The sequence below is a fragment of the Dipodomys spectabilis genome, unplaced genomic scaffold (genome assembly GCF_019054845.1).
Source record: "Dipodomys spectabilis isolate Male_0828 unplaced genomic scaffold, ASM1905484v1 ptg000043l, whole genome shotgun sequence".
Taxonomy (NCBI): domain Eukaryota; kingdom Metazoa; phylum Chordata; class Mammalia; order Rodentia; family Heteromyidae; genus Dipodomys; species Dipodomys spectabilis.
This window is the reverse complement of record NW_024870720.1, coordinates 30,072,220-30,095,132: the sequence shown is the minus strand read 5'-3', so window position 1 is coordinate 30,095,132 and position 22,913 is coordinate 30,072,220. Positions and strand designations below refer to the sequence as shown.

Here is a 22,913-nt window from a genome sequence, read left to right as displayed (position 1 = left end):
ATGTGAAATTTCTCTATTCTTAGAAGGGGCATGAACTCTGTATGTCTGTGTGCCCATGTTGGTTGTACTGAGGAGGAAACCTAGGGACTTACCCGAGAGCACGCAGGCATTCTGTGCTGAGCTCTGGCCCCACCCCTGAATATGCACCCTGTGCTGTTTCCCCTTGTTTTTGTTCATTAGCTTTTGTTTTTGGTGCCAGTATCAGGGCTTGAACTCACTTTTCCTTAGCTTTTACACTAGAGCTCGACTTTACCATCTTGCCTTAAGCAGGGAAAAGACTTTTCCTGAAATCTGGATAGACGATAGTTTCCTAGGTACTTTATCTGTTTTCATTACTCATCCTCCATTAGTCATAACAGCGAGGCCACCACATGACAAAAAGACCTGTTTCCTCCCATCTTGCTGCTTACACTTGGCACTGTCCCTCAAACTGCCAGATATCTATTAGCAGAAAACACGATCTAACACTGCTCAAAACCCTCCCAGCTTCCACACATACACACCTCCAGCAGGGATACCTGTTTGGATCTAGTGCCCTGTAACTTGGTGATTTGAAGCAATGGACATTGTGAGACGTTGGGTGAGTGCATGGCTGGGACAAGAGGACCCGCTTCTGGTGGCTCACATGCTTCACAGGAAGCCTTGGTTCCTTGCTGGCTCTTGGCAAGAGGCTTTGATTACCTCAGCATCGCACATCATGGGACTTGAATTCAGGGCCTGGATGCTGTCCCTGAGCTTTTCTGCTCAAGGCTAGTCCTCTATCATTTTGAGCCACAGCTCCACTTCTGGTTTTCTGGTGGATAGTTGGAGATAAAAGAGTCTCATTCCTGGGCTGTCTTTGAACTGATCCTTTGATCTCAGCCTCCTGGGTAGCTAGGATTACAGGTGTGAGCCACCTGCACCAAGGATGCAAATGTTTTCATAAAGCTACTTAAGTGTTTTGACATATGACAGCTTCCCCTAGAGTTGGAAATCTAGGGGAAAGAAGGAGACTGCAGGGTCTTTTGTAAGCTAGCCTTAGAGTCAGGAACTGTCATCACTTGGGCTACGTTCTATTAGAAGCAAATCTAGCCCATAGTCAGGAGGGGAATTGAGCTCCACCTTTTGATGGGAAATGTACTGAAGAATATATGAATATATTTTAAAACTATCACTGCTGAACAAAGATGCTAACTTTGAAAGTACATGTTTTACAAATACTTTTTTTTTTTTTTTTGGTCAGTCCTCGGGCTTGAACTCTGGGCCAGGGCACCATCCCTGAGCTTGTTAGCTCAAGGCAAGCACTACCAATTGGACCACAGTGCCAGTTCTGGTTTTCTGGTGGTTATTCTCATGGATTTTCCTGCCCAGGCTGGCTTTGAACCACGATCCTCAGATCTCAGCTTCCTGGATAGCTAGGATTACAGGCATGAGCCACCAACACCTGGCTTGATAATTTTTTTTTTTTTTTTTTGGTATTGTCTACAGAGCTTTTTTATTTTTTTATTTTTGGGTCCGGTCGTGGGGCCTGAACTCTGGGCCTGAGCGCTGTCCCTCAGCTCTTCAGCTCAAGGCTAGCACTCTACCACTTGAACCACAGCACCACTTCCAGCTTTTTTCTTTTTGCTTATGTGGTGCTGAGGAATCGAACTCAGGGCCTCATGCATGCAAGGCAAGTGCTCTACCACTGAGCCATCTTCCCAGCCCCAGAGCTTTTTTAAACTGCCATTTCTGCACCAGAGATAAGCTCTGAAATCAGTATGTAGCATCTCTTGAAACCAGAAAGGGGAGCCCATAGTTTCGTGATTGCAGATCTCTCTTTTAGTTTTTGCAAACACTTATGTATAACACATAACAATCTCTCAATGGGAGAGGAAGATATGGTATTAAAATGATGTCTTAACCTTAATTGTGAATAACATTTTACCACACTTGATTTATTTCCTCATTTGTGTGACCTTATGGGTATTATGAAGATCCTGTTTTGTTCTACTGGATTTCACTATATCCCAGCCTTGGTTTAAACTTTTCATACTCCCAATACTCGTCTCAGCCTCTTGTGTGCTGGGATTATAGAGTACCGAGATTACAGACATACACCACTATAACAGACTTGTATTGGTATTTTGGAAATGGGAGTCTCTTTTGTCCAGGCTGTTCTCAAACTCTTAGGTTCAAATGATCCTCTTCAGTTTCCTGAGTAGTTAGACCTATAGATTGGAACCACCACACCCAGCCTATTTTGAAAGGTTTTATTCCTTTTTTCTTTGCAGTGCTTAGAATCAAACTCAGAACCTTGTGCACACTAGCCAAGCGCTTTATCACTGAATTATATATATCTGTTTTATCTTGTTTTTACCCCTTATACTCAGGCGGCTTCATACTCCTTGTTGTTTGCTTGCTCACGGGCTGCACTCTACCAGTCCAGCCAGGCTTCCAGCCCAGCTTTTTGCTGATTATCTTGGAGATAGAAGTGCGAAGACTTTGCTCGGTTCACATTAAACTTCCTCTGGATTACATGTGTGAGCCACCAGCACTCAGCTCATTCATAATTGTCCTAAATTGACTGGATTTTTTTTTTTTAATCTAAGCACACCTTTAGAACTCAGGTAATCTATTTGTTGCATTGACCCATCTGTCAATGCACTTTGCTTCAGGGAGCAACTGCTGTTACTCTAGCCTCACAGATGAGCAAGTTAAGCCTGGAAAGTTGGAAGGAAGGCTGCAGTCTCAGCCAGTGGGAACCAAGAGGATTATACACAATACTTTGATTAGCCTTTGAGAGTGTGCAGTGGACTTTGCTCTGGGTAGGTCATGTCTAGGGTTGGGGAAAGCTCTGTAAAAACAGCTCTTGCTGATCATGCTTGACCACTGGCACTGGCACTGATCTTTATTGATGTCTGGCAAGGAATCACAGTGAACGTTACTGCTGGTCCTCACTCAGCAGTTGCCCTTCATATATTTAAATTCCAGATGCTTACAGGCCTGAGACATGTGGATTTAACATAAAGTAGAAGAATCACCAGAGGCTGGTGGCTCACACCTGTAATCCTAGCTACTCAGGAGGCTGAGATCTGAGGATCATGGTTCAAAAAAGCCAGCCTGGGCAGGGAAATCCCAGAGAGGGGAGGGGGAGGGGGAGAGAGAGAGAGAGAGAGAGAGAGAGAGAGAGAGAGAGAGAGAGAGAGAGAGAGAGAGAGAGAGAGAGAGAGAGAGAGAGAGAGAGAGAGAGAGAGAGAGAGAGAGAGAGAGAGAGAGAGAGAGAGAGAGAGAGAGAGAGAGAGAGACTAAAAAGTAACACGTGCAGGGCTGGGAAGGTGGCTCAGTAGTAGAGCGCTTGCCTTGCATGCATGAGGCCCTGAGTTCGATTCCTCAGCATCACATAAGCAAAAAGAAAAAAGCCGGAAGTGGCGCTGTAGCTCAAGTGGTAGAGCACTAGCCTTTAGCTGAAGAGCTGAGGGACAGCGCCCAGGCCCAGAGTTCAGGCCCCACGACCGACCCAAAAAAAGTAACACGTGCTTTGTAATTTTGCCAGTACTCTCTGATTTAACCATCAAAAACAGCCAAGACAGGTTCTAATTTACACCTGTTTCGATCGAAGTCACAGCTCACAGTTCCCAGGCGAGCCGCTCTCTCTGCCTTGCTCCAAGGCCCAGCTTTTTAGGATTTTGTAAACCAAAAAGTTAGCATAGGAAAGTCTTTCCCGTCCCTTGCAGAAATCCAGATAAACCTCCGAAGAACTGAAGAAAAGCTAATGAGGCAGGAAAAAACGGGACATTTTACTACCAAATCCGGATCCCCACTGCCACCACCCGTGCCGGCACGTCGGTGACCAGCGCCCCGGCGGCGGGGACGGGCGCGGGGACGGGCGCGGCGTCCGCGCTGGGGCGGGGGCGGGCCGGGTGAGCCGAGCCAGGCCCCGCCCCCGGTGCCGCTCCGCCTCCTCCTCCGCGGCGTCCCCGGGCGCCGGCCGCGCACGCAGCTTTGGGGGTGGAAGTGCGGCGCGGGGTGGGAGCCATGCAGGACGCGGGGCTGCGGTCGCGCCCAGCGCGGGCGATGCTGATGCTGCCGCTGCTGCTGCTGCTGGCCCAACCCGGGCTGGCGGCCTCCGCCGCGTCCCTGGCGCCGCCGCTTTTCAACGTGAGCCTGGACGAGGCCCCCGGGGTGCGCTGGCTGCCGGTGCTGCGGAACTACGATCCGGACTTCTTGCGCACCGCGGTGGTACAAGTCATCGGGTGAGCGGCGGCCGGGGGCGCGGGCGCCGGGCCAGGCCGGGCCGGGGCCCGGGAAAGCGCGGACTCCCGACTCCTCCGGGAGCGCCGGCGACCCGGCGAGGTTGGCTCGGCTTGCAAGTTTGGTGTCGGCCGTGGCATGCCCGATCTGAACCATTCCGGGGGCCGTCACCGGGGCTGCCCACGCCTTGCTTTTGGGGAGGGCACCCCCCGCACCCCTGATTTTCCTTTTTCCCTCTTGGGTGCTGTGGATTGAGCGCCCCCGCGCCGGGGCTGCGGGGACACGTGTGCGCCCATCTGTCACTGAACAGATGTCACAGCGCCGTGCCGTGTGCTCGATTGTTTCTAGAGAGAGCGTTCCGGACTGGGTCCTGCGGTTGATCGGGAAAAGGATCGGGGAGCTGGAGCGCTTCCTGCCGCAGCCCTACGGCGACGAGATCCGCGGCATGTGCAACTTCCTGAACCTCAGCCTGGCCGATGGCCTCCTGATCAACCTGGCCTACGAGTCGTCCGCGTGAGTGGCCGGCCGGCCGCGCCTGCCCCCGGGCGTGACGTGGGAGGAGGTGGAAAACACGCGCCCCGGGGCCACCGAGTCCCGGAGACATGACAGTCTTTGTCACAGCCTGGTGACCTGCCAGGGATTGAGAGCCTCTCGGAGGGGAGGAAGGGGGGGGGGGGGGGCGGGGAGCAGTTCTCCGCTCAAACATGGATGGAGCTTTTCCTTCACCTTTTCCTAAACCCTACCCATCCTTGCTGGTCGCTTTCAAAACTCTCATCCAGGGCTGAGAAGGTGGGTCAGTGGTGCTTGCCTTGCATGCATGAGGCCCTGGCTTCGATTCCTCAGCACCACACTAGCAGAAATAAACGGTAGTGGCGCTGTGGCCTTGAGCTGAAGAGCTGAGCGACAGCGCCCAGACCCAGAGTTCAGGCCCCACGACCGACAAAAACAAACAAAACTCTTATCAAAATGTACTTACTGCTCTTCCCAATGGGTTCTGCCTGGGCTGTGGTTTCAGGGAGCTCTGCCTTATCTAATAAGGTCACAGATAATATGGGACTCAGCTTGGGACGCAGGGTGTGGTTGATCCCAGGCTTCTTACTGTTGATGACCCTGTCTGTGTTTGGACCCAGGCCTGGTATTCAGAGAGGTTTGATTTGGTCTCTGCCTTTCACCTTATGTTTTAAGAACTTAAGAGATATGGCTAGCCTTGGTTTGCCTAAAGATAGAGGAAGAAAGTTATTGGGATAATAAAATGTCCTGCCCCTGGTCTCTTCCCACCAACACCTAGAAGGGGTAAGAAGGGAAATGCTTCAAGACACAGAAGTCAGGGCTGGGAAGGTGGCTCAGTGGTAGAGCGCTTGCCTTGCATGCTGAGGCCCTGGGTTCGATTCCTCAACACCACATAAGCAAAAAGAAAAAAGCCGGAAGTGGGGCTGTGGCTCAAGTGGTAGAGCGCTAGCCTTGAGCTGAAGAGCTGAGGGACAGCGCCCAGGCCCAGAGTTCAGGCCCCACAACTGGACCCCCCAAAAAAGAAAAAAAAAGACACAGAAGTCTGACACAGGCCTGGCACCGGTGGCTCACACTTGTAATCAGGAAGCTGAGATCTGAGGATCACAGTTCAAAGCCAGCCCAGACAGGAATGTCCATGAGACTCTTATCTCCAATAAACCACTAGAACACTGGAAGTGGCACTGTGGATCAAGTAATAGAGCGCCAGCCTTGAGCTGAAAAGCTGAGAGACAGTGCCCAGGTCCAGAGTTCAACCCCCATGACCAACAACAAAACAGAAAAAAGAAAGAAATGTCAGTTGGGAAAGATGGGAGAGAATGATAGGGTGATTAAGATGATTTTTGATTAAGATGCATTGTACTTGGGCTGGGAATGTGGTCTAGTGGTAGAGGGCTTGCCTAGCATGCATGAAGCCCTGGGTTTGAGTTCTCGGTACCACATAAACAGAGAAAGCCAGAAATGGTGCTGTGGCTCAAACAGTAGAGCACTCACTTTGAGCTGACGAGCTCAGGGACAGTGCCCAGACCCAGAGTTCAAACCCACAATTTAAAAAGAAAAGAAAAGAAAGAAATGCTTTCTCATTTCCAGAAGCAAGGCATACGAATGTGAATGTTTGAGGCTGAGTTATTCTAGCCATGTTTTGCTGAGGCTAGTTGATCCCAGGCCCTTCATACACATAGCCCTATGGGGTAGAGGCTAATGATTGTTTTGTGATATGGAAACCAAGCCTCAGAAGGAGCAACTTGATCCCTTTGTAGCTGGCAAGTTCCAAGGCTGCTACCAAAAGCAGACTCATCTCCAGGGTCCTGCAGTGCCTCTCCCTAGGTATACTGGTCTTACCTGTCCCTTGTGCTTCGAAACAATGTCATGTGAAACACTGGGGTGATTGCCTGTTTTCGAAAAGCACCTTTGAGAGAGATTATGCAAGCTTTGCATGTTACTTCTATATTTTGGTAGCCTCCTCCCTGACATGAACCTTTTGAGGATCCGAAACTTTAGAAGGAATTAAAACTTGTCCTAGCTTCCTTTTTTAGACAAACCAAAAATGAAGTAACATTGTGGGGATTTTTTCTTACTATAAAAGTAATACTTAGTGGTGCTATAGGCCCAAGTGGTAGAGTGCTAGCCTTGAGCTGAAGAGCTGAGGGACAGCACCCAGGCCCAGAGTTCAAGCCCCACAACCGACCAAAAAAAAAAAAAAAAAGTAATACTTAATCATTATATAGACTTGGAGGACTGGGTGTGGTGATACAAAGCTGTAATCCCATCTACTCTAGAGGCAGAAGTGGGAAGATCACTATCCAGCCTGGCCCAGGCAAGAAAACACAAGAGCAACTCCACAAAGTCAACAGAAACAAAAAGGGCATGGTTCAAAAACTGATGGAGTGGGGGCTGGGAAGGTGGCTCAGTGGTAGAGCACTTGCCTTGCATGCCTGAGACCCTGGGTTCGATTCCTCAGCACCACATAAGCAAAAAGAAAAAAGCCGGAAGTGGCGCTGTAGCTCAAGTGGTAGAGTGCTAGCCTTGAGCTGAAGAGCAGAGGGACAGCGCCCAGGCCCAGAGTTCAGGCCCATGACCGGACAACCCCCGCCCCCCCCCCCCCCAAAAATAAAAAAAACTGATGGAGTGCTTAGAAGGTCCTAAATTCAAACTTTAGTATTGCCACCAGAAGTTCTTTAAAGTAGAATTATAATGTATATCAATTATAAGGAAAAACTGTCGCTTTGAGCATGTGTTTGAAAAATGAGACGTTTATTTCCTGTCTTGTATTCATCTCATTCATCTGTGTTGGGCTTTTTCCCTTTCTCAGATTCTGCACCAGTATCGTGGCTCAGGACTCCACAGGCCGCATTTACCATGGGCGGAATCTTGACTATCTTTTTGGAAATATTCTGCGCAACTTGACAGTAGATGTGCAGTTTTTAAAAAATGGCCAGGTACAGTCCGTATGACATAAGATATAGAAATCCAACACTTTCTGAGCAAAGTGTACAGTCGTTTGGATGGGCTGCTAACTTATGTGTATCATTGTTGTAAGAGTTTCTCAAAAAAAAAAAAAGAGTTTCTCAAAAAAATTGGGGGGGCATAAAATCAGTCTTCCATCTGCTATGCCGAGTCGCCCCCCTCCTCTGCTTCCCTGTGTTCAGGCTGCGTCTGAAATCAGAAAGGGCCCAGTATTGCAAGAGCGAGGGACACAGCTCAGGGTCTGATGTCCTGGGTTTGAATCCTGCTGTTACTTCTGTGAACCTGCAGAATCATTCAGACCTGTTTTGTGCAGTGCACCTCAAAGAAGTTAGTAACTACTTTATTGAAAAGGCTACTTCGGTTAAATGGAGTCATCTATATGAAGCCTGGGGTAGGTGTGTGATAGTAGGAAATTAAAAATTGAGCCTTCACTGTATGAAGATGGTTTACTCATATCATTCTTGTGTCATTTTGTTTTCAGAAGGATATCTTAAAAAGTACAATTAAAGTCTTGGGCCTAGTGGTGCCTGCCTGTAATCCCAGGCAAGCAGGAATCAGAGATTAGGAGGATTGCAGTTTGAGGCCAACAAAGACCTCATCTCAATCAATACGCTGGTTATGAGATCTGCGATCTCAGTTATGCAGGAGGTGTAGGGAGGAGGATCATGATCTGAAGTTGGGTTGGGTAAAAAACAAAATAATCTATCTTAAAAGTAAAGGAAAAAAGATTGCAAGTGTGGTTTAATTGGTAGAAGGCTTACTAGCCGAGAACAGGGCTCTAAGTTCCAATTCCAGTACTACCAAAAAACTAGCCTATTATTTGCTTGTTGTCAGATGGCTGTGGAAACCTCTAGAGAGACAGTACAAAGCCTATGACGGCCATAGAGCAAATAGCATCTAAAAGCTAGATTTTAGCTTTAAGAACAAGGATAATTGCATTAATAGATACTAGAAAATAATTATTAAATACATGGTCATCAACTTTTGTAAAGAAAAACCTTTTCTCACTAAAGGTGCAAACAATACAGACACATTTAAAGTGGAAGTTTCTCTTTTTTCACTGGCATACTTTTTCTTTTTGGTCAGTAGTGGGTCTTGAACTCTAGACCAGGGCACTGTCCCTGAGCTCTTCAGCTCAAAGCACCTACCACTTGAGCCTCAGTGCCACTTCTGGTTTTCTGGTGGTTAATTGGAGATAAGAGTCTCACGGAAGTGGTGCTGTGGCTCAAGCGGTAGAGTGCTCGCCTTGAGCTGAAGAGCACAAGGACAGCACCGAAGCCCAGAGTTCAAACCCCATGACAAAAAAAAAAAAAAAAAGAGTCTCACGGACTTTCCTGCCCAGGCTGGCTTTGAACCTCAGTCCTCAGATCTCAGCTTCCTGAGTAGCTAGGATTATAGGTGTGAGCCACCAGCACCTGGCTTCAATGGAATGCTTTTACTTTGTCACTATTAGCAATTTTTAATAAGACTTGCTTCAAAAATAACTGTTTCCAGGAGGAGGTAACAATGCTTAATAGGAAATGTACTCATTACCTTGCTCATGTAACTGTAACCCCTCTACAGTATTTTTACAATAAAAACGTATTAAAAAATTGTTGCCAGGCACCAATGGCTCATGCCTGTAATCCTGGCTACTCAGAAGGCTGAGATCAGATTACCTTTTAAAGACAGCCCAAGCAGGAAAGTCCATGAGCTTTTGTCTCCTGTTAACCACCCAAAAGCCGGAAGTGGATCTGTGGCTCAAGTGATAGAGTACCAGCTTTGAACAGAAAAAAAATGTCCAGCAAGAATGCAGGGCCCTGGGGCTGGGAAGGTGGCTCAGTGGTAGAGTGCTTGCATTGCATGCATGAGGCCCTGGATTCAATTCCTCAGCACCACATAAGCAGAAAAAGCTGGAAGTGGCGCTGTGGCTCAAGTGGTAGCACTAGCCTTGAGCTGAAGAGCTGAGGGACAGCGCCCACGCCCAGAGTTCAGGCCTTATGACCGGCAAAAAAAAAAAAAAAGAATGCATGGCCCTGAGTTCAAGCCTCAGTACCACCACAAAAGAGAAATAAATAAAAACAAGTGGAGGTATTCCCACTGGGATATGCAAAATGACTTATTAAATATTTTAAAGTTGGATGTAATTATTATTGGTGACAATAAACAAGTCCTACTTGTTCTCCCTAACTTCCCAGAGGTTATGAAACCTGTGATGTTTATCTTATAAGCAAAGCAAAATGTTTTAAAATCAAACCCTATTTTCAACTTCCATAATGAGGCGTTTCTTTTAGGATAATGTTTTATAATAGATAAAATACAAGGATTACAAGGGAAATCAAAGAAGTTGAAATACACGACATTTCAATGCTCCACCTCCCCCCCACCCCCCACTTCCGTCATGGGGCTTGAACTCTGGGCTCAGGTACCATTGTTGTGAATGAAAATTCCTGTAACTTTTACTGTCTATATACCTTCAGTGCCACTGTTACTGTGTGCATTCATTAAAGAAGCAGTTACAGGGCTGGGAAAGTGGCTCCATGGTAGACTGTTTGCCTTGTATGCATGAGGCCCTGGGTTTGATTCCTCAGCACCACGTAAGCAGAAAAAGCTGGAAGTGGTGCTGTGGCTCAAGTGGTAGAGTGCTAGCCTTGAGCTGAAGAGCTGAGGGACAGCACCCAGGCCCAGAGTTCAGGCCCCATGATCGAGAGAGAGAGAGGAAGGAAGGATGGAAAGAAGGAAAGAAAGAAGTGGTTACATTTCAGGAAGAGATTAGTGAAAATAAAGATACCCCTTTTCCCCACTCTATTTCACTCCACTGAATTGGATCCATGCATCCCCAAGGCTTAGAGCCCTATTCTAGAATACTCTTTCAGAGATACATTCTATTACATTGAAAAATATATATTGGGAAAAAATATTGAAAAGTATTCCAGGAAACGGTGACTTTGATGTATATTTTGGCAGAACAGCATAGTAGTACCTTCTCTTGATTTCAGATCGCGTTCACTGGGACCACTTTCGTTGGCTACGTGGGTCTGTGGACTGGGCAGAGTCCATACAAGTTTACAGTTTCTGGCGACGAACGAGGTGATCACAACAAACTCCTCGGCATTGTTCCTATCTCCCTGTTTAGTTCTGGCCACAGACTTCGTTCACTCACCTAACAGTATGTAGAAAAATACCCAGCACGTGACAGGGGCTTGCGTCCAGTGGGGGGAGCCCCACAGTAGTGATTCCAGCCAGACCATATGAGGTGGTGAGAAGAGTTGCAAAGGAGTCACACAGGAAGACGGGAGGGAGGGCGCCAGAGGTAGGGCAAGGCTGGGGGTGAACTCCTACAGGTCACAGAAGGACCAACCCATGGGATCCCTGAGCCAGGTCTGCGGAGGTTGGGAAAGGCCATTCCTTTTTTGTCTTTTTTTTAACTGTCAGTCGTGGGGCTTGAACTCTGGGCTTGGGGGTTGTCCCTGAGCTCTTCAGGTCAAGGCTGGTGCTCTACCACTTGAGCCACAGCACCACTTCTGGTTTTCTGAGTGGAGACAAGAGTCTCATGAACTTTTCCTGCCCGGGCTGGCTTTGAACCGTGATCCTCAGATCTCAGCGCCTGAGTAGCTAGGATTACAGGCGTGAGCCACAGGCGCTGGGCTGGCAAAGCCCATTCCTGTCAGAATATAATAGGTGGATTCCAGAAACAAAACAAGGTCAGCTTGGTTACAGCATGGAGTAAGAGGGTAGCGATATTACAGGTGGAGAGGGGACTGGAGGTATGATGAGGGCTTTTGTGTGTGTGTGTGTGTGTACACGTACGTACATACGTGTGTGTATGTGTACGTGTATGTGTACGTATGTGTACCTGTGTGTGTGCTGGTTCTGAGGCTTGAACTGAAGGTCTAGGCGCTGTGCCTGAGCTCTTTTTGTCGAGGCTAGCACTCTACCACTTGAGCCACAGTTCCACTCCTAGCTTTTTAGTAGTTAATTGGAGATAACAGTCTAATGAACTTACCTGCTTGGGCTAGCTTTGAACCTTGATCCCCAGATCTTAGCCTCCTGGAGTAGCTAGGATTACAAGTGTGAGCCACAGTGCCCAGCATGGTGGGCGCTTTTGCTGCAGTACTGGAGACTAAGCATAGGGCCTTGAGCTTGCTAGGCACAAGCTTTACTCCTAAGAGTTCAGCCTGCATATTTTTGCATGCTAGAAAAACATCTATTGTATACATGTGTTCACACATACATACATGTTGTTTTTTTCTGATTGGCATGAAATTCAGGCTTAATCTTTGAAAACTGATCCTGGTAAAAATCACTCTTCATCAACCAGCCTTTCTTCTCCATCAGCTTCTAATATGGGAAAGAATTTTTTCATTTCCATTTCCTGGAGTTCATCTTGATAAATAATTATTTTATATGGTTAGATACACATAAGCATTGAGTCTTTGTATTCCTCTCCTAAGAAGAATTTTTTTTTTCCAGTCCTGGGGCTTGAACTCTAGGCCCAGGTACTATCCCTGAGCTTCTTTTTTTTTTGGGGGGGGGGGGGGAGAAGGGGTCCAGTCATGGGGCCTGAACTCTGGGCCTGGGCGCTGTCCCTCAGCTCTTCAGCTCAAGGCTAGCGTTCTACCACTTGAGCCACAGCGCCACTTCTGGCTTTTTTTTTCTGTTTATGTGGCATTGAGGAATCGAACCCAGGGCCTCATGCATGCAAGGCAAGTGCTCTACCACTGAGCCACCTTCCCAGCCCTCCTTGAACTTCTTTCGCTCAAGGCTAGCACTCTACCAGTTGAACCACAGCACCACTTCTGACTTCTTCGGTTTATGTGGTACTGAGGAATCGAACCCAGGACCTCATGCATGCGAGGCAAGCACTCTGCCACTGAGCCAACTTCCCAGCCGAGAATTTTTTTTTTTTTTAATGTTCATGGTAGTCAGGTGCTAGAGGCTCATACCCATAACCTTAGCAACTGAGGACACTGAGAGCTGAGGATTAAGGTCAAAGCCAGCCCAGGCAGAAAAGTCCTGTGAGACTCTTATCTCTAACTAGCAAAAATATGAGAGTGGAGGAGTGGCTCAAATGGTAGAGCACCAGTCTTGAGCAAAAAGACCAAGTAAGAGCACGAAGCCCTGGGTTCAAGTCCCAATACTGGTGTTTGCACACACACACACACACACACACAATGTTAATGGTGCTTGGACAACAAGTTTATGGCTCCTTCTTTATCTCAACAGATAAAGGCTGGTGGTGGGAGAATGTGATCGCAGCCTTTTTTCTGGGCCACTCTCCGATCAGCTGGCTTCTCCGCAGCGTGAGTAGATCCCCTGTTGGCCCCTCCTCGCTGAACTTCTCTAAGCCACAGCAGACGTGGTGCAAGGCGCTGTCAGTTTACAGTATTGGTGCTTCCTCCTTTTTATTTTATTTTACTTTTTTCCAGTGCTGGGACTTGAGCTCGGGATTTGGGCACTGTCCCTAAAGTTCTTTTGCTTATAGCACTTTACCATTTGAGTCACTGAGCCATTTCTGGCCTTTTCTGTTTGTGTCACTGAGGAATCAGATCCAGGGCTTCATACATGCTAGGCAAGCATTCTACCACTGAGCCACCTTCCCAGCCACAGCATTACTTCTTAATGGAAGAAGGTTCTGAAAATAATAAGCTACAAGCATGTAAATACTAAAGACAACCATAGCTGAACACTAGTTCACATGCACAGCAGATTTTCATCAGTACCATTACATCACAGTGGCGAAGAGTCTAGTGTAAGCCACACTTGGCTTTGATTTGGGCAGAAGTAACTCAGTGTATTAAAGGAAGAATGAGAGTATAGGGAAAAGGGGGTGACTGTCAACTTGAGTGTGGGGGTGACCAGTTGTAAGCGGAAAGGGGTGGTCCACACGAAACCCACCTGGACTTGTTATTTATTTATCCATTCATTCTCCTTGTTAGTTTTAGAGTTTGAACTCAGTGCCTCATGTCCTTGGTTGGCGTGCTTGCTCGGCTTGCACATTACCAACTTGAGCCATGCCTCCAACCCTGCTTTTTACTAGTTCATTAGAGATCGAATCTAGTGGGGGTTTTTTGCATAGGTTGACTTCAAACTAAGACACTTAGATTTCAGCCTCCTGAGTAGCTAGGATTATAGGCATAAACTACCAGCTGGCTCAGAGCTTAATATAAGAGATGATGATGGTGTGTATGTGTGTGTGTGTGTGTGTGTGTGTGTGTGTGTGTGTTGGTACTAGAGCTTGAACTCAGGGGCCTGAGTAATGTCCCTGCGCGTTTGCCCAAAGCTAACACCCTACCATTGGAGCCACAGCTCCACCTCCAGCTTTTTGGTGGGTCATTGGCGGGGGCGGGGAAAGCCTTATGGGCTTCCCTGCCTAGGCTGGCTTTGAACGTCAATCTTCAGATCTTAGCCTCCTGAGTAACTAGGATTACAGGCGTGAGGCACCAGTGCCTGTAAAGCTGGGTGCTTGGTGGACCCCTTAACTGTCTGTCCACACCATGCACCTTTGGAAGTCTTCACCCACACGCAGAGTGTCAGAGCAGCTGTGGGGCTCCGCTCTCATGTAGCATGCTCTCCTTCCTCCCAAGACATTAGCAGTTGAACCCATCAAGCCAGAACCCTGCCCCACTCCACCCACTGCTCCCCCTGCAACTGCCGCTCTGATGCTGTAACTTCTCTTTGCCCCTTTGCCACGCTTCTCTTATGAGAAGATGGTCTTTTTGACCTCTCCTCCAGGGCTGGCACTGTGTCCCCACTGCCTGTTGACTTCTCTGTCTTTCTTGAAAGTGTGAGGGGAACACAAGCCGTGCCACTCATATTCAGTGTTGCAGCCCCAGCCCTGAACAGTGCCCAGCCCATGGCGACATTTAAGAAACACCTGTGCAGGGGCAGGGATGGTGAGTGTAAGCGAGGGGATGGTTCCACCGTTGCTATGCCGGTATGTCACACAGAACTGGTTTTGCCAGAAATTCTGGCAAAAAAAAAACCCCAGCAGCCAGAGCAATTGTATGATAATCTGTAGTAAGCACAAGCCTAACAGGACATGGGAGTGTGTGTCTGTGTGTCCTTGTGTCCTGGGGGACCAACCACCTGCTTTCTACAGTGGAAAAAACAAAAGAGGCCAAGTGCCGTGGGCCTATTAGGCCAGTGTCAAGTACCATTTTGGCCATGAGCCAGGAACAGAGACTCAGGGTTTTATGATGCACATGCAGTTAGCTCCCATACAGGGGCCCATGCTTGTAACTCCAGCTTTTGGAAGATCATGGTCCATGACTAGCCTAGGTATTGGTGGCAGGTAGACCCTTTCTGGTCAAAAGCAAAAGGGACTGGGGCATGGCTTGACTGGGAGAGTGCTGGCCCAGCAAGTGCAATGCCCCAGGTTCAATCCCTGTGTCACCTTAATAGTAAAGAAGAGGGGGACGGGAGAGCTGTGGAAAGAACAAATGGATAGAGAAGCATGGCAGCCCTTGATATGTTGCCAAGGTGATCTGCTTCAACAGCACACAGCTTGGTGAGCCGGGACTGGGACTTGATCCTTTAGCCTTTCGGGAGAAACTCCTGCTGCTATGGGTTTCCCAGTGAAGCAGAGGTTTCTTTCCATTCAGGCACCCTGATGACAATAGGCAAAAAGCAGAGCCGTTTGAGGTGATAGCTGTGGGTTAACAAACCAGGAGAATGCCCTTGGACCAGCTGTCCACCTATCAGTGTGGACCATTCCATGGATAACGTTCTCAAGGATGATTTGTCTTGTTGCTCAGACCCTGAGTGAGTCGGAGAATTTTGAAGCAGCTGTGTTCAGACTGGCCAAGACCCCCCTCATTGCCGATGTCTATTTCATTGTGGGTGGAATGTCCTCCAAGGAAGGCGTTGTCATCACCAGAAACAGACGGGGCCCAGCAGACATTTGGCCTCTGGATCCTTTGAATGGAGCGTGAGTATACAGTGTATGGCTCTTGTCTTTTTCTATGAAACACTTTTTTTTTTTTTTTTTTTGGTGGGTCCTGGGGCCTGAACTCTGAGCCTGGGCACTGTCCCTCAGCTCTTCAGCTCAAGGCGAGCGCTCTACCACTTGAGCCATTTTTAGCGCCACTTCTGGCTTTCTGGTGGTTAATTGGAGATAAGAGTCTCATGGACTTTCCTGCCCAGGCTGATTTTGAACTGTGATCCTCAGACCTCAGCCTTCTGAGTAGCTAGGATTACAGGTCTGAGCCACCAACTCCCAGGTGAATTTTTTTTTTAATTTGATGAAACTAGAAGTGCTTTTTAGTTTTTAAGTATTTCTTGTCTGACCAAGATGCATTTGTATACACGATGGTCATGTTCAAATGAAACCCCCTGGGCAGCTAATTGATGCTAATAAAAAATAAAGAAGTATTTCTTCTATTGAAATGTCCTAAATGGCCTTGAATAAGACAAGAAGCTAGCTGGGCACCGGTGGCTCACGCCTGTAATCCTAGCTACTCAAGAGGCTGAGATCTGAGGATCTCAGTTCAAAGCCAGTCCCGGGCAGGAAAGTCTGTGAGACTCTTATCTCCAATAAACCACTAGAAAACTAGAAGTGGCGCTGTGGCTCAAGCGGTAGAGCACTTGCCTTGAGCTGAAGAGCGCAGGGACAGCGCCCAAGCCCAGAGTTCAAGCCCCACAATCGACAAAAAAAAAAAAAAAGACAAGAATCTGTGCTCTGTTGTAGGTGGTTCCGAGTCGAGACAAATTATGACCACTGGAAGCCAGTACCTAAGAAAGATGACCGCAGGTAAATGACTGTCTGCTTTCTGTGTGCTCTGTTTGCATGGTCAGGAAATGGTCCCCTTCTCCCATAAGGACTGGAGAGACCTGGAATGCTGGCCCCTTCCAGAAAAGTGCACCTGGTTTCCTCACCAGTGTCTTGACCAGCATAAGTACGGTGCATTGAGGAGAGCGTGGAGGGCCTCTTGGCTTGCTGGGTCCAGGTTGGCTCTGTCCTTGGGGTCAGGAGCTCTGGATCCCAAAACTACCCCATCAGTGACCCACTGTGTAACCTCTTGTGTTTCTTTCACCCACTTGTAAATGAAAGCAGAGGGTTAGCTTTATTGCCTCTTATATAAGACTTTAAAAAGAAAACAACAAATCTATGACTTTCATGATCCTTCCTCCCTTTTATATGTGCCAGAACCAAGGCTTGAACTCAGGGCCTTGCTCAGCTTTTTTACTCAGCTGGTGCACTACCACTTGAGCCATGCCTCCAGCCCTGCTTTGGGCTAATTAATTGGAGATGGAGTCTCTCTCACTTTTTCTTCCGGGTTTAGCTTCACACCTCATATCTCAGCCTCCTGAGTAGATAAGATGACAGGCATGAGCCGTTCATGCCCAGCTTTATTGTTCCTTCTAACTGAAATTTCTTCTAGTCAGTGTGTCCCCAAAGAGGAGGTAGCTATATTCCTGACTCCACCTCTTTGGTGAGAACCTTTTGATCCTGCAGCAACTGTTCTGCTGCTTTGAGCACGTGAGGCCAAGGGTCAGCTGCAGGATGAGTCCTGCCTGCTGGGTCTTAGCTGAAGTATCAGTTGTGTGGGCACCGGGTTCTCTTTGGAGAAGAGGGAGATAATGAGACTGGAACTAAAATACCCTTTGAATGTCAGTGTTTCCTGAAGTGGCTGGTGACCTTTAACCTTTGTCCTTACAGAACACCTGCTATCAAAGCCCTAAATGCCACAGGGCAGGCAAACATCAGTCTAGAGGCACTTTTCCAGGTAACTATCCTTCAGGATGCTTGATGTCTTTAATACTAGAAGAAAAATTCTCTGTTTTTCTTGTTTTTTTGCCAGTCCTGGAAACTGAACTCAGGGCCCGTGTGCTTCCCTGAGCTTCTTTTGCTCAAGATTAGCACTCTACTACTTGAGACACAGCGCCACTTCTGGCTTTTTCTGTGTATGTGGTACTGAGGAATCAAACAGGACTTCGTGCATGCTAGGCAAGCACTCTACCACTAAGCCACCTTCCCAGCCCAAGAAAAATTCCCTGAAGGGGCCGGGAAGGTGGCTCAGTGGTAGAGCGCTTGCCTTGCATGCCTGAGGCCCTGGGTTCAATTCCTCAGCACCACATAAGCAAAAAGAAAAAAGCTGGAAGTGGCGCTGTGGCTCGAGTGGTAGAGCACTAGCCTTGAGCTGAAGAGCTGAGGGACAGCGCCCAGGCCCAGAGTTCAGGCCCCACAACCGGACCCAAAAAAAAAAAAGAAAAAGAAAAATTCCCTGAAATCAAGCAAAAGTTGGCAGCAAATGTTCTAGCCAGTTAAAAGTATCTTTTTAACCTAAAAGCCATGCAGCATTTTAATTCCTTTTTTGTTGTGGATTAAAGCATTCCACTTTACCCATATATTCCTTTATGTTAAAAAGAAATACATAGTTGCACTGTGTATCTGTATTTGTTATATTGTTCTGTAGCAGGGTATGAACTCAGGGCCTCTTGCCTAACATTTCTGTTCCTGAATAGCATTCTGCCATTTGAGCCACATCTCCAGTTTAAGCAATTTGTTGCTTAATTGAAAGTAAGCACCTAATGGATTTTTGTTTTTGACCTGGGCTGACTCAAACCTTGGTCCTCAGATCTAGGCCTCTTGAATAGATGGGATTACAGGTGTGAGTTACTGGTGCCTGGCTCATGTCCATAGAAAAGAAAAAGAAGCCTGGCACTGGTGGCTCACACCTGTAATCCTCTCTACTCAGGAGGCTGAGATCTGAGGATTGCGGCTCAAAGCCAGCCAGGGCAGGAAAGTTCGTGAGACTCTTATCTCCAAATAACCACCAGAAAACCAGAGGTGGTGCTGTAGCTCAGGTAGTAGAAGGCTAGCTTTGAGCTGTAGAGCGCAGGGACAATGCCCAAGCTCAGAGTTCAAACCTCATGACCTACAAAAAAAAGAAAGAAAAGAAAAAGAAGAGCAAGGATTTAAACAGTTACAACTATCACACTGATATGTATTAAGTGGTTAATTTTTTCTTATAGATAGCCAACATGGATTTCTTCTACCTTTTTAATTTTCTTGTCATGTGACTTTTTTCCCTGTGCAGGTTTTATCAGTGGTTCCAGTTTATAACAAGTAAGTGACATGTGAAGGACAGCTGTTCATTTGTCACCCAGAGCAGTGAGTTCACCTGCTCTTCCCCAGGAGTCTGAGGGTTCTTGTGAGTAGATGTGGGCCTCATCTTCTTTGGGTTGCAAACTTGGCTTGATGTGTTGGTCACTCAGGAATGTTAAATTTCACTAGACACCAGTGGCTCATACCTGTAACCTTAGCTACTCAGGAGGCTGAGGTGTGAGGATTGAAGTTCAAATCTAACTCAGGCAATGGCATCTGTGAGTTTCTTAGCTCCAATAAACTACCTAGAAAGCCAGAGTAGAGCTGTGGCTCAAGGATGTAGATCACTAGCTTTGTGAATACAGCAGTGATGAAGTAGCATCCTGGGATTACTCTTCTGTCATGTTGGGGATCAGGAAGCAGATAAGTAAGTATGTCACCAGTCAGGTGAGAAATTCATGAAGAAAACCAGGTGAGAGGAATGGAGGAATCCAGGAGGAACATGGCAGGTAGCCCTCTCAGTCTGGTAGCTATGGACATCCTCACAGGATGGATTCATGAACTCTTGTCAGAACTCAGCTTTGAAAGATCACCTGAATGAACATAGTTCCCCAACTTCCAGGCCTTGGAGCAACAGCTCCAAGACTATTAGTCCTATGTTGCCCTCTTGTGCTGTGATGAAAAATTACACCCTCCAGCTATACCACACTGTTTTGAATGGTGGCTGTCAGTAGACAAAATGTATAAAAGTGAAGGAATGACCAAAGCAGCTGAGATCCTGTTCATGGAGCCTGTGTTAGCCTTGGATGAGCTCCATCTTCATAATTTTGTCTTTAGCCGGCTTTGTGATTCAGGAGTGGGCCCAGAGCCTCTGCCTTTACCTTGTCTCTGACAGTGCAGCTCCAGATGCATTGAGCATGCACCCAGCTGTCTTCTAAGACATGAGCTAGAGAAGGACGTGACAGTGCATGTGTACACATAAGCTTATGTTTAGGTCTCTTACCTATTCAGAATGTAGAATAAATGGCATAGTATTTTCTGTGCACAGTATTCGGGCTTGCACTCAGGGCCTGGGTGCTGACCGTTAGCTTTTTCACTCAGGACTGGTGCTCTGTGGCTTGAGCCACTGTTCCACTTCTGGCTTTTTGGTTGTTAATTGGAGATAAGAGTCTCACTGTTGTGCCTGGCCTGGTTTTGAACCACGATCATAGATTTTTATCCTCCTAGGCTAGGATTATAGGCAGGAGGCATCTGAGAAGTTTCCGTTCCAACTTGGCCTTCTGATGTGTTATCAAACTAAAAGCAAAGAATACCTTGGTCTGTTGATTTAATATTTTAAGAACTTGGAGATGAATGGGCCTCTATTTTTAGTCTTAATCTAGATACTTAGTGTTAGGAGAAGGGTTTGATATTTTCCCCATCTTTGGAATGCCAAGGGAAGTGACGCAAATGTAAGAACTCGTCTCCTTATTTTCAGCTACACAGTTTATACTACTGTAATGAGTGCTGCCAGCCCAGACAAGTACATGACCAGGATCAGAAACCTGAGCTGAAAGTAAGTCTGCAGAAGAGTGAATTCCTCTGTGCTGAGAAAGATTTGCCAATTTTTTATTTGTAAATGTTTGGGGTGTGTGTGTGTGTGTGTGTGTGTGTGTGTGTGTGTGTGTGTGTGTGTGTGTGTGTGTGTGTGTGTGTGTGTGTGTGTGTGTGTGTGTGTGTGTGTATGTGTGTGTGTGTGTGTGTGTGTGTGTGCGTGCGCGCATGCGTGTGTTAGTAGTTCTCATGGAGAACTTGTCTGACAGTGTTCAGCATGACAAGCAGGCAAGGCACACTACCTTGCCCTTCCTGCTCTAGCACTTGTGAGGCACCTACTGCCAGCGCCCCATCTTCCCTGTCTTGTAAACCTGGGTTGATGTTTTGGTCACTCAGAAATGTTTAAAAAAAAAAAATCACAAGGCATTAGTGGCTCATGCCTGTAATCATAGCTACTAAGGAGGCTGAGATCTGAGGATCAAGGTTCAAAGCCAGCCCAGGAAGGAAAGTCCATGAGACTCTTTATCTCTAATAAACCCGCAGAAAACCAGAAATGACCCTGTGGATCAAGTGGTAGAGCGCTAGCCTTGAGCTGAAGAGCTGAGGGACAGTGCCCAGGCCCAGAGTTCAAGCCCCACGACTGACCAAAAAAAAAAAAAAAAACCTCAGGAATACAACCCAAGCCTTGAGTTCAAGCTCCAGGATCCACAAAAAAAAAATACTAAAATTCTCAGTCTCAGTGAAATTCATTATTTTTTCTTTCCTTACAGATGAACATTTAAAGAATGAAATCCTTGAAGAGAGTGAGCCACCAGTGGCTTACACCTGTAATCCTAACTTTTCAGGAATCTGAGATCTGAAGATCATGGTTTCAAGCGAGCCCAGGCAGACAGACCCAGAGACTCTTATCTCCAGTTAACCAGCAAAAAAGCCAGAAGTGGAGATGTGACTTAAATGTAGTGGTCCAACTTTGAGTGCCCAGACCCTGAGTTCAAGCTCTGCTATTGGCACACACAAACAAAAGAAATCACTGGAGAGCTGTACTTTTTTTTTTAAGAACTGTACTTTAATAAATAAGACACAGTGAAAGAATTACGTGATTGAAAAACACAGGCCGGTTTACCATTGAAGGTTTGGACTGTGAAGCAGGGCAGATCCCTGGAACAAGTGTTGGTAAAGTGGATTTTATGGTTTCAGCTCTCCTGTTTTTGTTACCTGTACTCTTTTGGAGTCTGCACAGTTCAGAGATAACTGATATCTGCTGCCTTATTCCCAGGGTCTCAGGATTCTGCTGTCATGCTTATGCTTAACCAATGAAGAGCTGGCAGTGGGGGGGGGGGGGGCAGGGAGGGGCTGAAGGCTAAGGTTCTGGGTTCTAATCCCTAATACTACAAAATAAACACTGTAAAAGTACTTCTGGAAGAGCTAAATTTAAAAAATTGGGGGGAAGGAGGGTATGTAGTCCAGTGGTAGAGCTCCTGCCCTGTGGGTATGAGGCCCTGGGTTCTACCTTAGTACTGCAAAAAAAATCTTTTTTTTTTTGCAGTCTTGGGGCTTGAACTCAGGGCCTGGATACTGTCCCTGAGCTTCTTTTGCTCAAGGCTAGCATTCTACCACTTGAGCCACAAAACCACTTCTGGCTTTTTCTGCTTATGTGATGCTAAGGAATTGAACCCTGGGCTTCATGCGTGCTAGGCAAGCACTCTACCACTAAGCCGCCTTTCCAGCCCCCTCTCCTACCCCAAAAAGAAAAATCTTATAAAGGGAGAACTCAGCTGGACATCAATGGCTCACACCTATAATCCTAGCTACTCAGGAGGCTGAGATCTGAGGATCACAGTTTAAAGCCAGCCCAGGCAGGAAAGGCTAGGAGACTCTTCTTATCTCTAATAAACTACTCAGAAAAAGATGGAAACAGTGCTGTGGTTCAGGTGGTAAAGTGCTAGCCTTGAGCAAAAGAAGCTCAGGGACAGCTCCCAGGCCCTGAGTTCAAACCCCAGGACTGGCAAAATTTAAAAAGTGGGGACTGGGGACCCTTTGTTCCTAGATTTCGGTGTGTTATGTTTCTAATATTTTTTAAAAGCCTGTGGACCTTTTTCTAAAAACTACTGCTTTAATGCTTTTTGAAAGTAATATGAAACAGATATGTTCTTGTCCTTTCTTAATGACATTTGATAATAAAATATGGTAAGAAGAATAAAAATACTAAGCTATTTATGTTATCTTCCTACTTTACCACCTGTGACATTAAGGAAGAGTCATCTCAAGAAGAGTCATTTTGCTGGGGCTGGTGGCTCATGTCTGCAATCCTAGCTACTCAAGAAACTGAGACCCCGAGGATCACAGTTTGAAGTCAGCCCAGGCAGGAAGTCCATGAGACTCTTAACTACAATTAACCACCAAAAAGTCAGAAGTAGCTGTGGCTGAAGTGGTAGAGTATTAGCCTTCAGCAACAAAGCTCAGAAACAGTGCTTAGGCTCTGAGTTCAAGCCCCAGGACCAACACACACATAATCAGACTGTGAAAAGCCAGAACATTTCCCGAGAAACAAGTTTATTAGACATGAGTCACTCAAGATTTGGTAAGAACTGGGGTATATATGTCATCTTAGAGAAGGATTTTGGGCTTCGTGAATGTTAGTGAAATGAGTCCCTTCCCATAGCCT

General features: G+C 47.0%; 1 protein-coding gene across 1 annotated transcript; it reads left to right on the top strand.

The window, feature by feature from the left end:
- The first annotated feature begins 3,952 nt into the window (after positions 1-3,952).
- On the top strand, positions 3,953-21,337 carry Naaa (N-acylethanolamine acid amidase). The gene is made up of 11 exons (XM_042678369.1): positions 3,953-4,214; positions 4,561-4,725; positions 7,532-7,658; positions 10,665-10,755; positions 12,892-12,968; positions 15,423-15,595; positions 16,355-16,417; positions 17,327-17,393; positions 18,708-18,736; positions 20,193-20,270; positions 21,019-21,337. The coding sequence occupies exons 1-10, from the start codon at positions 3,997-3,999 to the stop codon at positions 20,266-20,268; spliced, it is 1,086 nt and encodes a 361-aa protein (XP_042534303.1). The 5' UTR covers positions 3,953-3,996; the 3' UTR covers positions 20,269-20,270; positions 21,019-21,337.
- The last annotated feature ends 1,576 nt before the right edge of the window (positions 21,338-22,913 follow it).

What these genes read in the sequence shown, in the direction of transcription:
- Naaa (XM_042678369.1), top strand. Translation starts at nt 3,997, where the DNA reads ATGCAGGACGCGGGGCTGCGGTCGCGCCCAGCGCGGGCGATGCTGATG. An exon ending in GCGGTGGTACAAGTCATCGG is followed by an intron (nt 4,215 to 4,560) that starts GTGAGCGGCGGC and finishes GATTGTTTCTAG; the next exon opens with AGAGAGCGTTCCGGACTGGG. An exon ending in AGTTTCTGGCGACGAACGAG is followed by an intron (nt 10,756 to 12,891) that starts GTGATCACAACA and finishes TTATCTCAACAG; the next exon opens with ATAAAGGCTGGTGGTGGGAG.